The sequence below is a fragment of the Poromitra crassiceps genome (assembly GCF_964638095.1).
Source record: "Poromitra crassiceps genome assembly, chromosome: 25".
NCBI lineage: Eukaryota > Metazoa > Chordata > Actinopteri > Beryciformes > Melamphaidae > Poromitra > Poromitra crassiceps.
In genome coordinates, this window is record NC_139649.1 from 1058598 (window position 1) to 1071453 (window position 12856).

General features: G+C 44.6%; 1 protein-coding gene across 1 annotated transcript in view; it reads right to left on the reverse strand.

Annotated features, from left to right (window-relative positions):
* Positions 1-12856, reverse strand: part of LOC310798297 (TOX high mobility group box family member 2-like) — a 68189-nt gene that overhangs the window by 48438 nt on the left and 6895 nt on the right. The window contains exon 2 of the mRNA XM_083660803.1: positions 6276-6572. Coding sequence (XP_083516929.1) covers positions 6276-6572 — 297 coding nt within the window. The remainder of the gene's footprint in view (positions 1-6275; positions 6573-12856) is intronic.

Below are 12856 nucleotides of genomic sequence, written 5' to 3' on the forward strand. Positions count from 1 at the left end.
CTACAGATCACCTGGTTGAAAGCATTTTCAAATTCAGCGGTGTGATCGATTGGATTACTCCCGTTCACCAATGTCCTTTCTTTCAGTTGCATTTTGGATTACTTTGCCTCTGATTATACAGAACTCATTTAGAAATATTGTGCGCTTCGTGCACTCCTCACTGCCTCGGACACTGCTCATGCTCGCCCATTCAACTGGCACCGCTCATTCCTACCTACCATGTCTCATTGGTTTGCCCTCGAGGTCTCGCACGCTATGCATCGTATGTATGTGTGCTCGCCCTTGTGCTATGCGTGCTCACCCTGCATTGCACGATGCACACGCTTGCAGACGCAGCTCGGCTGCTGCACGGCCTCGCCAGGAGCTTGGCTCGCAACTGGCATGCGCTTTGCGCGCTCATTTCTAGCGTGCCTCGCACACTTCGTGTTGCTCGCCTGCTCCGCAGTTGAACAACTGAGCAACTCGAGCAACTGTGCGTCCCCCTCCGCCTTATTATAGTAATGAGATATTGAGTGAAAATTGACAATTATTAATTTGTTTTATTATTTAATCCCATTTACAGCATTTGGATTGAGGTGCAAAATGTTTTTTGTGTCCAATTTCAAAACTTGACCTGGTAAAAATCTGGTACTGGGTTATCATAATAGCGATCTTTTTTTATTTATTTCTTATTATAGGGTCTGCAATGTGACTGTCCCTCCCAGTAGCCAGTAAAATATTTCAATCACCAGTTTTTGTATTATGTTTTGTATACAGTATGTATTGCGTTCGATCTGCAAATTTAAAATACAATGCATTTCCTCCGTATCCCTCAACCCTTTAAAACCACCAAGTGTGGTCGTCTCTGTAGCCGTAACAAATATCCTGACCGCCAAGCGAAGGAATGGCCAATCAACCACTGTCTCCCCAGTAAAGGTCATGATCAAAATGTGAAATGAATATGAAGATAAATGACATATGAATCCAATACCTAAGGGAACAGGCCAACGATATATATTCCAGATCTTTATCCAGCCATATTTTGGCTATACTGTGACTGTTGTTTATCCTTATCGCTTTTGATTATGATAAACATAATAATGCCGTTTGATCTTGATATACATTATAACTATAATAGATACTTCTTTCTTTCATAAAAAATCCACCATATACACTGTTGACCAGTGTCACTGTCATGCTTGCGTACGATTGGTACATTATGGCTGTCAATCAGAAGGAGGCGAAGCTGAGGTAGTGACGTGATGCGGATGTCCTTATAGCGGTTTCCGTGGCAGTGTTAGCCCTTCCCTTATCACGTCCAGTGTTTCCCCTAGAAAAATGTTCAGGCCTGGAGGGATTTCGAAACGTACCCCGACCACAATGGTGGGGGCCCTCGCTGGCGACGCTAAACTTGTAGCTAACCTGTTCGCATCTATGTTTGCAATGGCATCCCAAGTATCATCATACTATTATGGGATGCGATGCGAACAGTTGTATTATGGGATGTGCGTTTCCCAGGCAACGACACACGTTGACACGTTTTGGAACAGCGCTGCACGCTGGCACAATACTCCTAAAAGCAAAATGCTTATTGTTTTGAATGATTTGGCATCTTCTATTACTGTCAACACCAGTATTGTTGTATTGTAATAATATGCCATAAAGGTTTATTGAAATTTTGGGGAGAGCAAAAAAAATAAAATCAAAATGTATTTTTTTTTATTTTTTTGCAAAAGAAATTCTGGCCTGGCGGGGGCGTCGTTGGCCTGGCGGGCCCGCCAGGCTCATCACCGCCAAGCACTATGGACCCACCAGCACGGGCTCGCCGGAGACAGATACCTCAAGACGACTCAAGACGCTAACCAGGGAAGCTCAGACTGCTAACCTTATGGTTCCAGTGTTTGCTAGAAAGTCCTGGACAACGAAACCTAATGTGAATGTTAACTAAAAATCGTAGAAATGCTGGCTGTGACAACTAGTCATCTCTGGTGATCACTTATAAAATATAATAAGAAGAAAAAAACATATCCTGTATTGCTATTATTGACTACATACACCAGGAAACATCACCAGGAAAGTATTTAAATTATGTACAATAAAGTAAATAGATCTATTTTTTTCTTCAGTTTAATATCTCACAAAATATCAATACTAATTGTACTTTTTAGTGAGGTGTGGAAGTGTGACCTTCACCATCTGGACAGACATTTTTTGTTTACATATTATTCCTTCAACCAGGTGAATTCATCTGTATTCAAAGGAGAACCCTGCACTTCAATACACTAACAATATCAATAAAGAACATTAACATCTGTCCATATTTCAAAGGGAAGCTTAAAACAACAACACTTTCTTAAACATGCAAATGTTGAAACAATATTCATAATTCCGTTTCTGTCGAAGGATTAAGCATAAGATAAAGCCACAACTTGGAACTCAATTCCATCTGGCTCAGTTTCAAAACTAGAAATGATTTCTTCTCTTAGTTTACCCATGCTCTCTCTCTCTTTGCATGTGTATTTAAATTGTAAAAAGAGTGTTAAATAGAGCACTATGGGCTTGTCGCAGCCTATACACGATGTTTGACACACGAGCTTTACATACTGTACTGTACATCATCTGCTGTGATAGAAAACCTTCCAACACCATGGAAACCAGCTCTATTTCCTGCATTTTCTCATGAATGCAATTATGCGTTTGGAGATGCTAATTTGTAGCGGAGTAATTTAGCGCGGAGCTGAAGGAGTAATCAGTGTGTATTCATGTCGGGAGGCTTGACAGATTGACCGATGCAAGCTGTCTAGATAGATATGACTCTGATGGATTTACACACAATCCTTTTCTCAATGCATCACAACTGACACGGCAGCCAATGAACTAGCATTCAATTCCCCTCTTTCAAACCTCCCCCACTTCACTTCTTGATATTACATTTACCCTATAAGGCTGCTTGCTGCACACTGTTTGGTATTATGAAGCTGAGACAGCTCATGTTGGCATTTCTTAAATATGTCTTTTGGATATTTTGCAATATCCAAGAAGCCTTTAAAATCATTCCAAAAATAAAATACATATCTTATACATATCATATATACATATATCTCATCTGTCGTGGTAGGTCTATGTGGCCTACTCTGACAACTATTTTGCTCAAGTTCTTTTTCTGGATACTGTTGCAAAGCTTGTATCTAGATCTGTGTATTATCTGCTCAGTGAATGTGTCCACGTGTGACTAGGTAGCACCTTTTTGCCCTAAAGTCCTGCAGGATATTCTAGGCTATAATGCTACAACAGCACAAACAGAACATTGGAAATGTCCCAGAGTCCAGGTATAAGCCACCACAGTGGTCAGATCACACCTTAAAGCCCCAAAATGAAAGGATTCGGGTCAAGTCAAGCCTTGTGAGATTGGGGATTTTTTTTATTACCTTTATTTATACAAGGGGAGTGGTTTTCAGCAGTGCTCTGTTCACATTCACACAACACACATTCACACCTGGAAGATGACCTGTACAGCTACAGTCTGATCTGCTGGCCACTGAGCAGCTCCACTGGAGCGGTTGAGGTTAAGAGCTTTGGTCAAGGGCACCTCAGTGGTGGTAATGAGGGAGGGGCGAGCGCTGCTTTTTCACTTCCCCCACCCAGATTTATCCTGCCGGTCCCGGGAATTGAACCGCCAACCTTCCGGTCAGAAGCTTGCTTCGCTAACCTATAAGCCACGACTACCCAGTGACCGGTTCCCAACCTCTTCTCCCAGGCATGGCCTACTAGAAAATCTCAAAAATGTCCGCAGCCCACATCTCACCGTTAACAGTACAAAGGCCAAATAATGCATTCTCAAAGCACTTTTTATTTTAACGATAAAAGTAGCTGTCCATCAGCACCACACACAAACCAGAAACTAAAATGAGGGGCTGTCTGCAATAGGCTAATTAACACATAATTCATTGCAAATTAACCATTCAACAATGGATAAATCCATTCTCATACATAACAATAGTACAATAATAATGTTTTGCAAATGATTTGGCAGCCCACTTGCAATACCTTCACGGCCCACCAGTGGGCCCCCGGCCCACAGTTTGGGAATGTCCGCCTTACAGTAATGTGTGGCCACAACATATGCAAGAGTTACTAAAGTGTGGGCACGATATGTACAAAGCCTCTGCACCATTTAGCCCATTGATACCTGATGCAACATTTGTGTGTATATCCCTCATTTGTGTGTGTATCCCTTTAAGACCGCGAACCGCGGGACGCGGTTCGCGGTCTTAAAGGGATACACACACAAATGCTGCATCAGGTATCAATGGGTTAAGTAAATGTGGCCACACATAGCCTATAAACGTGTGCTGGTTTTAGTAGACAGATGTTCTCAACACAACAGGCAACGCAATATTATTGAACCCTCTGAAAGAATTCCATGGTAAGAATCAGAGAATGGCAGCAATATGAATTGTTTGCAATGTCTCAATCTCCATCTCTACAAGAAAATGGGAGCAATACTTTTACTTAAGTTTTTTTTTATTAATTTACCATGGTCATGCATTATAAAAATTATTAAATTCATCGCATGCCTCCAAATATGTGTTTTTTTTAAACTGTAATTAACACCTGAAATTGTCTACCGATAATCCTATAATAAGAATGCAAAGTATCTGTGTGTGTGTGTGTGTGTGTGTATGTGCGTGCGTGTGTGTGTGTGTGTGTGTGTGTGTGTGTGTGTGTGCGTGCGTGCGTGCGTGCGCGTGTATGTGTGTGAGTGAGCAGAAATTGTGTTCGCCCACAGCTATGCCATTTTACGTGCGATTGCGCTGAATCTTTCAGGAAGTGAAAAGAGCACCCCCTGCAGGTGACCTATCATAGCCGGATTTTTGAATTGGGTAATTAGGGCTGACTAAATGGGCAAAAATTGGTGGCCAAAATGAGTGAACACAGGTTCAGCACCATGGAGAGCACCATTCGTTAGCTACTGATGGAAGACAACACCTGAGTGGAGGAGCACAGCTAAGCGGAGGTGGCATATCAGCCAGGGAAGTGGACTATGAAAACCCTCTGAGGAGAGAGAGAAGTGGCTGCATGCCATCTCTTTGATTGAGGCCTGACTAAAATGGCCAGTCACACAGAGACAGGAATAGAGGGAATGCACGTGACGTCACGGACGCGACAGTCAGTGCGGGTACGCCCACTCAGCTGCAGTGAGTGTCAAAACGTCTAAACAAGCCAGGTGGCGCCGCCGGGTCACGGTGTTTAGCGATCAGCTTCCGCGAGAAAACAACGAAAATGGGAAAGTGCTGTTGTGCCATTGACTGTAAAAATAGATTCAACAAGGCGTCGGAGGTATCTTTTTACAGGCTGCCGAAAGCTAATGAAACGGTCCCGGTCTTCTCTGCAGCTATCCAGGGTTTCAATGAGGGCTCATTCATTCTCTGGCTGTGTTTTACCTGCACAGATATAACGTTACATGAGTGACAGTGTTCACTATGAACAAAGCTAGCGTGTGTTAGTGACAGCGTATGCTATATTTTTCTTAATAAAAGTTGTAATAAAATAAATATGTACCTCTCCACATACAACCAGAATATCCATTGCTGTCCTCGTTACTTTAATGTCGCCAACAAATCCAGCCTTGAAGTACGACCACGCGTCCAGGCTCTTGCGTTCATGCTTTGGTTTGTGTATTTCCCCAGCGTCGATATTAAGTACATATAAATGTCAGGAAACCCTATTCCTGGCCACATGTCTACGTCCATGGACCACTGGTTCTTTGGCAAGCTGTAAGGGTCACATTCGAGTCCAACTGCCTTTAATTTAAGCAGATAATCGTTTATATTAGCCGTGGTTTCGCTACTACCCCTGGCGGAAGCCACGTTTGTTTTGGAAATTTGACACTCAGTGCTGCTCAGTCCGGCTAAGGGAGCGTGTTCGGGAGGGGGCGTGGCGTCGGTGCATTCCCTCTATATGCCCTTTTCACAGCAACCGTTTTGAAGTGGTAAAGCAGAAAGTAAAGCAGGTGTAACCAATAACATTGACGAGGGCCCTGGCACTTGAACACCTACATAAATGGAATGGAACCATAATTAATGGTATTGGTTACACCTGCTTTACTTCCTGCTCTTACCACCTCAAAACGGTTGCTCTGAAATGGCTCCATTCCACAGGTAAATTAGAAAATGTCAAAAACATCGTTAATGGTGATCAGTGAGAATATCAACTCTAGTCTTTCTTAACTCCTTCAACATGAGCTTTCCAGAGACATGAGGGGGTCTGGCTGGGATGCAGTCTGTGGTACTCACCGAGGGCATTTGGCTGGAGAGCAGGTGGCCCTCCTGGGCCAGCATGTTGGACATCATGAGCGCGGGCAGCTCTGTGTGGTAGGAATAGGGATTGATGAGTCCGTTGTGGGGCAGCGAGTGGCAGAGGTAGCCCGTGGAGTCGTGCTCCATCAGGTGAAGGAGGCTCGGGGGCTCAGGGTGGTTGGGCGGAGTGATGGGGGGGATCTCGTAGTCCTCGTCCCCCGCTCCGTTCCCACTGCCGGTGCCACCGCCTCCTCCGCCGCCCCCTCCGCCACCACCGGCCTGACCTGTGTAGCTCTGGGTGGAGGGAGAGAGAGAGAGAGAGAGAGAGAGAGAGAGAGAGAGAGAGAGAGAGAGAGAGAGAGAGAGAGAGAGAGAGAGAGAGAGAGAGAGAGAGAGAGAGAGAGAGAGAGAGAGAGAGAGAGAGAGAGAGAGAGAGAGAGAGAGAGGCATGAGGTTCAGGAAAGTAGTGTATATCAACGGTTCTCAACGTGGGGTCCAGGGACCACCAGGGGGTCCTTGAGGCGGTCCCCAGCAAATTGATGAATCGTTAAACAAAATTTTAGTTAAGAGTTAAGTTAACACAATTAGATAACGGAGAAGAATGACTATTTTGATCATAGTTTCACTGTTATCTCTCTACCTGCAATACAGATGGAATCTAAGAATCAGAATCAGAATCGGCTTTATTGGCCAAGTTTGTACACATACAAGGAATTGGGCTCCGGTTTGCTTTGCAATAACAATAAAAAATATTCTCAGATTTGGGTCCAAGATTTGGGTGAATTCATATGCATAATTATATCTTAAATGATATTGTGAATGAGTGCAATTTTTAGAAATGTGGTTATAAACTAAAGTCAATATAACCTTAAAGCTATACTGGAAATGTGTGTGGAATTCTATCTAGCGACAATATACAAAATTGTAGGAGTGCTATTCCAGAACAACCCCGCAGCCTAAACATATAGGAGACAGAAAATATAAAACATCCTCTGTAAAAGTGGTAATAATGTCAAGCAAGGATTTCAGTAAATCACTTGATCAATTTATTTTCAGAGTAGAGTAGGTGTATTTTTTTCTTTAAATGTTAGACATCTCATCGCTCAAACCTCTCCGATTGTTCAGTGATCTGTCTTTCTCTCCTAGATGTACAGCCCCTGTATTTGTGTACTGTGGCACTAACACAGTAAGTCCAATCAGATCACTATTCATATAACAAGGTCTGTGATTCGTCAGAGTTCTACAGAGAGCAAGGAAGAAAAAGAAAAAGAGCAGCTAAATTCAACGGGGAATGAAAAGCAATTTTGTCGGGGACGATCCAACTTGACTCCCATTGTAATGACTGAGTCAAATTAATCATCACAAATAATATTCCGGTGTCAGCCATTCAAGGGTTTTTTTAATAGAATTTTTATGATTCATGTCTGCCGGTATACATCAAACAGTCACTTCTGCAACATTTCAGAAATCAATTCAATATCATCTTTGTGTAGGCTGTCATCCTCAGCAGCAGAGTGGTCATTTATCTCTCAAGCCGGTACTTTTAGAAAATAAGGGGCACGGGGAGACGGCAGGAAGGAGAAAGAATACAGGACTGCATTTATTCCACGTTTCTAAACCCCCTAAGTACACAGGCTAGTAACAGACAATGGGAATCACATTCAATGTCCAGCTTTGAGCAAAATGACTGTCTTATCTAATGTGTTATGAATTAATAATCAGAAGCAGCAAGCCCAAAACCCAGATAAAAGGAAATGCATTAAACAAGCATAACTTAAACACTAAAAAACGCCCAGCTTATGTTGGACCACGACCGAGGATGTTAGCAATTTATTAATGTGAAGCTAGAACGGGATAACAGAGACTCAGCGTTTTACTGTACATGTTAAAACCTGTGTATGTCTAATGTTTAATTGTATGTTTAATTAGGTATATGCTATTTGCACCTGTACATCAAATACGTCGAATTTAAAATGTTTAAGCACGTCTAAAGTATGCACATGACATGTGCACCTATGTGCAGTGAATATGCCACTGTCTCTGACTTGTCTTATCACTCTACTGCCTTATTGCTTGTTGTGTCTCTTGTTGTTTTTGCCCTGTTATATTTGTACTATGTTGTAAACGGAGTTCACAGCACAAGAATTTCACACGTGATACTTGTACCACGGAGTGACAATAAAAAATCTTGAATCTTGAATCTTGAATCTTGAAACCCAATGAAGAAGAAAAACCTGTAATCGCTTCAGTTTTTGATTTACCTTGTCTCGACATTGTCTGCAAAGTAACCTAGTAGATATTAATTTTCTGGACTGTCCTTTGATGACATGTTTTTGTAAACCTTTGGGGGGATCATGTCATTGTTTGACGAGAAAACCCAAACATTTCCTGAGATTCAATTTCCCTCATAATTGTTGGAAGGAAACTAAATGGTCTGCTGTAAACACTGGAGGCATTGTGCGAAAGTGACTCCCTCTCTACGTGTCCTCTGGGAGCCTTTTGCATCACCGGCATGCATCGCTCACAATGCTTCGCTAATAGTTGAGCTCCTCGTTTTTTGCAGACAGCCAGGACCACACTAAGTACCACCGGGCTTAGTCATCATCTAGCCCCGCACGATGTTCATCAACCTTTTTGTTTCCTCCGTAGTATAAATATATATCCGCACTAAAGAAAACATTTTCCCTACTCCCATCAATTGCTTTTGATTGTGCAAGGGGACGAGCACCGCGCGCGGATGTGTCATGTGTGTTAGATTGCTGTGAAGAACTCATCCAAATGCCCTTGATGATAAAATGTAAATACCAAGGACATTCCCAGCTGGATTGTTGCAAGATAAATTATTCATATGCCTCTATTCAGAATGAGATTGCATGTACAGGAACCAAATGTACACTCAGGCTAATGTATACTCTTTCCCTACTTTAAAAGTACAATCCAAACAAAGGCTGTGCATTTGATGGATCGTATAGAGAGCAGCATATGTCCTAGTATGGAATGGCTCTTCACACAAAGCCTCCTCTTCTGGTTTCCTATATGGCACTCGTCAATGCTTTACTTTCAATACTCGGGGACCACGTTTCTACAGGAAACCCTCCATTAAACAGATTTTATTCTCTTACTCGAGACGAGCCGTTTTTCCCCCCTCTCGCTTTGATCAATACCACGCACTACAGGGAATATTATTTCCAATACACAGTATGTTCAGTGGGCTCAGTTAAGTGGAACACAGGCTGTAACATTTTAATTAAGAGACACACATCTCCAGACTGCAAGTGTTACATTCCAACACACCTTCTTCCATTTGAAGGAAACAGATGAATAGACAGTTGGTCTGGGACTGGGAAAGAAAATCACATTGATTGGGGAGCTTTCCAGCTTGTCTTTTTCTTTGGCATGTATCTCTCTCTCTCTCTCTCTCTCTCTCTCTCTCTCTCTGTAACACTGCCTGAGTGTCTCTCTCTCTCTCGCTCTCTCTCTAACACTGCGTATTCAAAGCCTTCTGGAGATAATATCCACTGTGGCTAATGGCTCATTATCTGTACATTCTGCTAGTTATTAGCTTATTGTTATGATTCCTCTTTCAAGTGAAAGTCTGCCATTTAGGACATAACTCAGCTATCAGTTGTAAAATTGGAGGAAATGTTTCCGCTATCAAACAGTCATAGTGACAGACAGACATATTATTAGTATGTAAAACACTGTATAATGGTATTTTATCTGCATGTTTTTTTAATCATTCAAGTTTCTAACTAATATGCTAAGAGGATTATCAACAATGTTATTATGCAAAAAAAAACATATTGTTTTGATAGCCGTCTCCCTTGACCCAGATACTGCGATTATTTTGTCATTCACAAATCACCTAACTAGACGTCAAGTCAGGCAATAAGGGTAGAAATATGCTCTGGCTGTGTGCTTGTGTGCCACACCGAGGCAATGTTGTAGAGTTTTGGAGTCTTCCCAAGTCAGCGTTTGTTTCAGGGAGAGAGGGGCGGGACCGACAGCCAGGAGAGAGAGACGATGACAGATCTGCCTCGCCACTAATGTGCACTTATCTGCCGATTGGAGAGCTTTGTCACAATGTGATTTATGCCTAAAATCCCCCCCACACACACACACACACCACCACTTCCATCACCTCCACGCCGACACTCTCTCTCTACCACCACCTTCCCATCCACACGAGGCAGCGCGCCCAGCACAGACACAGCACAAAGTCGGCCCCTGTTATCTCCGGTTTCCACGCAGGCTAGGTTTGAAAAGGAAATGGGGGGGTTTATCTTTGGGAAGACTTGGAGAGCATCATCCATTCAGCCATCCCTCTCCCTCAGGAAGATGATACTGTATATTTATGAATGATGCTGTTTACAAGTGAACAGAGAGGTCCGTTTTAATGTAACATAGTGAAAGCAAATGGTGGTTATCAGACTACGAAGATCGCTTAATCTGAACAGCATAGAAAGCACGTCAGATATTCTCTCTCTCTCTCTCTGTATCTCTCCATCTCTCAGTCCTAACTCAGGCTTAATTAAAGCCATAGCTGTTCCTCTGCTACAATATCATGTGAGGGATATGAACACGCCACAAAGCCTTCTCTCGCGGAGCGCACAGAGGAGGAGGAGGAGGAGGAGGGGGAGTGGTGAAGATCCAGTTACAGCCACCCTACACCTCTACTCTCCTCTTCTTCTCTCAGCTGCCCCCCTGCCCCGCACAGAGCCCCCTCTCCCTGGACCCCGATCCCCCCCCCCCACCACACCCCACCCCACCCCCCATTCCCCAGGTCCTGGCCCAATCTCATCTGCCTCTAAAACAGCCTGGCTGCATTATTTATCTGTCACTATGTTGCTGTTTGGAAATCGTGACGGGGTGGTGAGTGGGCTGTGTGGTGGAGGTGGGGTGCTCGGTGGGCTGTGTGGTGGAGATGGGGTGCTCGTGGTGACTGAGTGGGCGGTGTGGTGGAGATGGGGGGCTCTGTGGGCTGTGTGTTGGAGATGGGGTGCTCTGTGGGCTGTGTGGTGGAGATGGGGGTGCTCTGTGGGCTGTGTGGTGGAGATGGGGGTGCTCTGTGGGCTGTGTGGTGGTGGAGATGGGGTGCTCTGTGGGCTGTGTGGTGGAGATGGGGTGCTCTGTGGGCTGTGTGGTGGAGGAGATGGGGTGCTCTGTGGGCTGTGTAGTGGAGATGGGGTGCTCTGTGGGCTGTGTAGTGGAGATGGGGTGCTCGGTGGGCTGTGTGGTGGAGGAGATGGGGTGCTCTGTGGGCTGTGTGGTGGAGATGGGGTGCTCGGTGGGCTGTGTGGTGGAGGAGATGGGGTGCTCTGTGGGCTGTGTGGTGGAGGAGATGGGGTGCTCGGTGGGCTGTGTGGTGGAGATGGGGGTGCTCTGTGTGCTGTGTGAAGATGGGGTGCTCTGTGGGCTGTGTGGTGGAGATGGGGTGCTCTGTGGGTTTCTGAATGGGAAAGGAGGGTGGGAACGAAAAAAAGGGCAGGAGCGAGAGACATTGGGAGACAGGGAGGGAGAGAGCACCGGCACAATGTCAAAGGCGCGCTCCTTGGAGGAAACAGAATACCGTCGTCACGACGCTGGCCACAGCTATTTGTGATGAAATGATGCTGCTGCATGACACTTCCAAAAGGCTTTTTTTATGTGTCATTAAAGGAGGGAAAGTGACGGGACTGAGATGGAACGGAGAGAATAAACGAAGCAAGCACCAACTATCAGAGGCCAAAGACGCAGATGGCCCCATTCACTCCAGAACGCTGAGTTGATTACTAACTAACCTGCCATTGACTAAAACCAACCTCTAATTGCATACATTTTTCGTCGGCCATCTTCTTTTATGTGTCTCCTTCCGCTCTCTCTCTCCCCCGTGTATCCTGTTCCCAGCGCACGTCTCACTCCTCAGTCGAGGTCAGGAGGTCGTCCTCATCTGATCACGTGTCGGAGCAGATTAGAATCAGAGCTTTTGTGCCATGTCATATTTCATTATGCGTTTGACTCATCTCGCAGGTCAAGAGGTCGGTGTGATTTGATTGGCTGACAGAAATGATATAATTTGTGTTTAACCCTAGGCCGTATGAGCTCTCTGAGTGGCGTACTAATGCATTCTGCAAAGATGGGACAGGCCCTCTCTCCACGAGCGACTAATCTGAAGTGGCACACCGCAGGGTTGGAGGAGAGCCGGGGCTATTGCACAACATGCTGAGGTTACAAGGGAGGCTTTATCAAATAATAAACACACAACATCTCTCCTGCTCTCTCTCCTTTACTCTGCAAAGACAGACATGAGCCGGCTGCTGGATGACTGAGTGACAAGACATCCTCGTTTTTATTTTTCTATCTGTTTGTTTGACTGTATATGTTTCATCCCCCCTCCTCCCTCCCCCCCCCCCCCTCTCTCTCTCTCTCTCTCTCTCTCTCTCTCTCTCTCTCTCTCTCTGTCTCTCTCTCTCTCTCTCTCCATCTAGAGAGGAGAGAAGGCCCGTGGAGAGGTGCTGCTGGTGCTGTCATCAACAACAACAACCGGGTCATTATTGCTGTACACTCAACTGGAACCCAAACAACATTCAAATATCTCC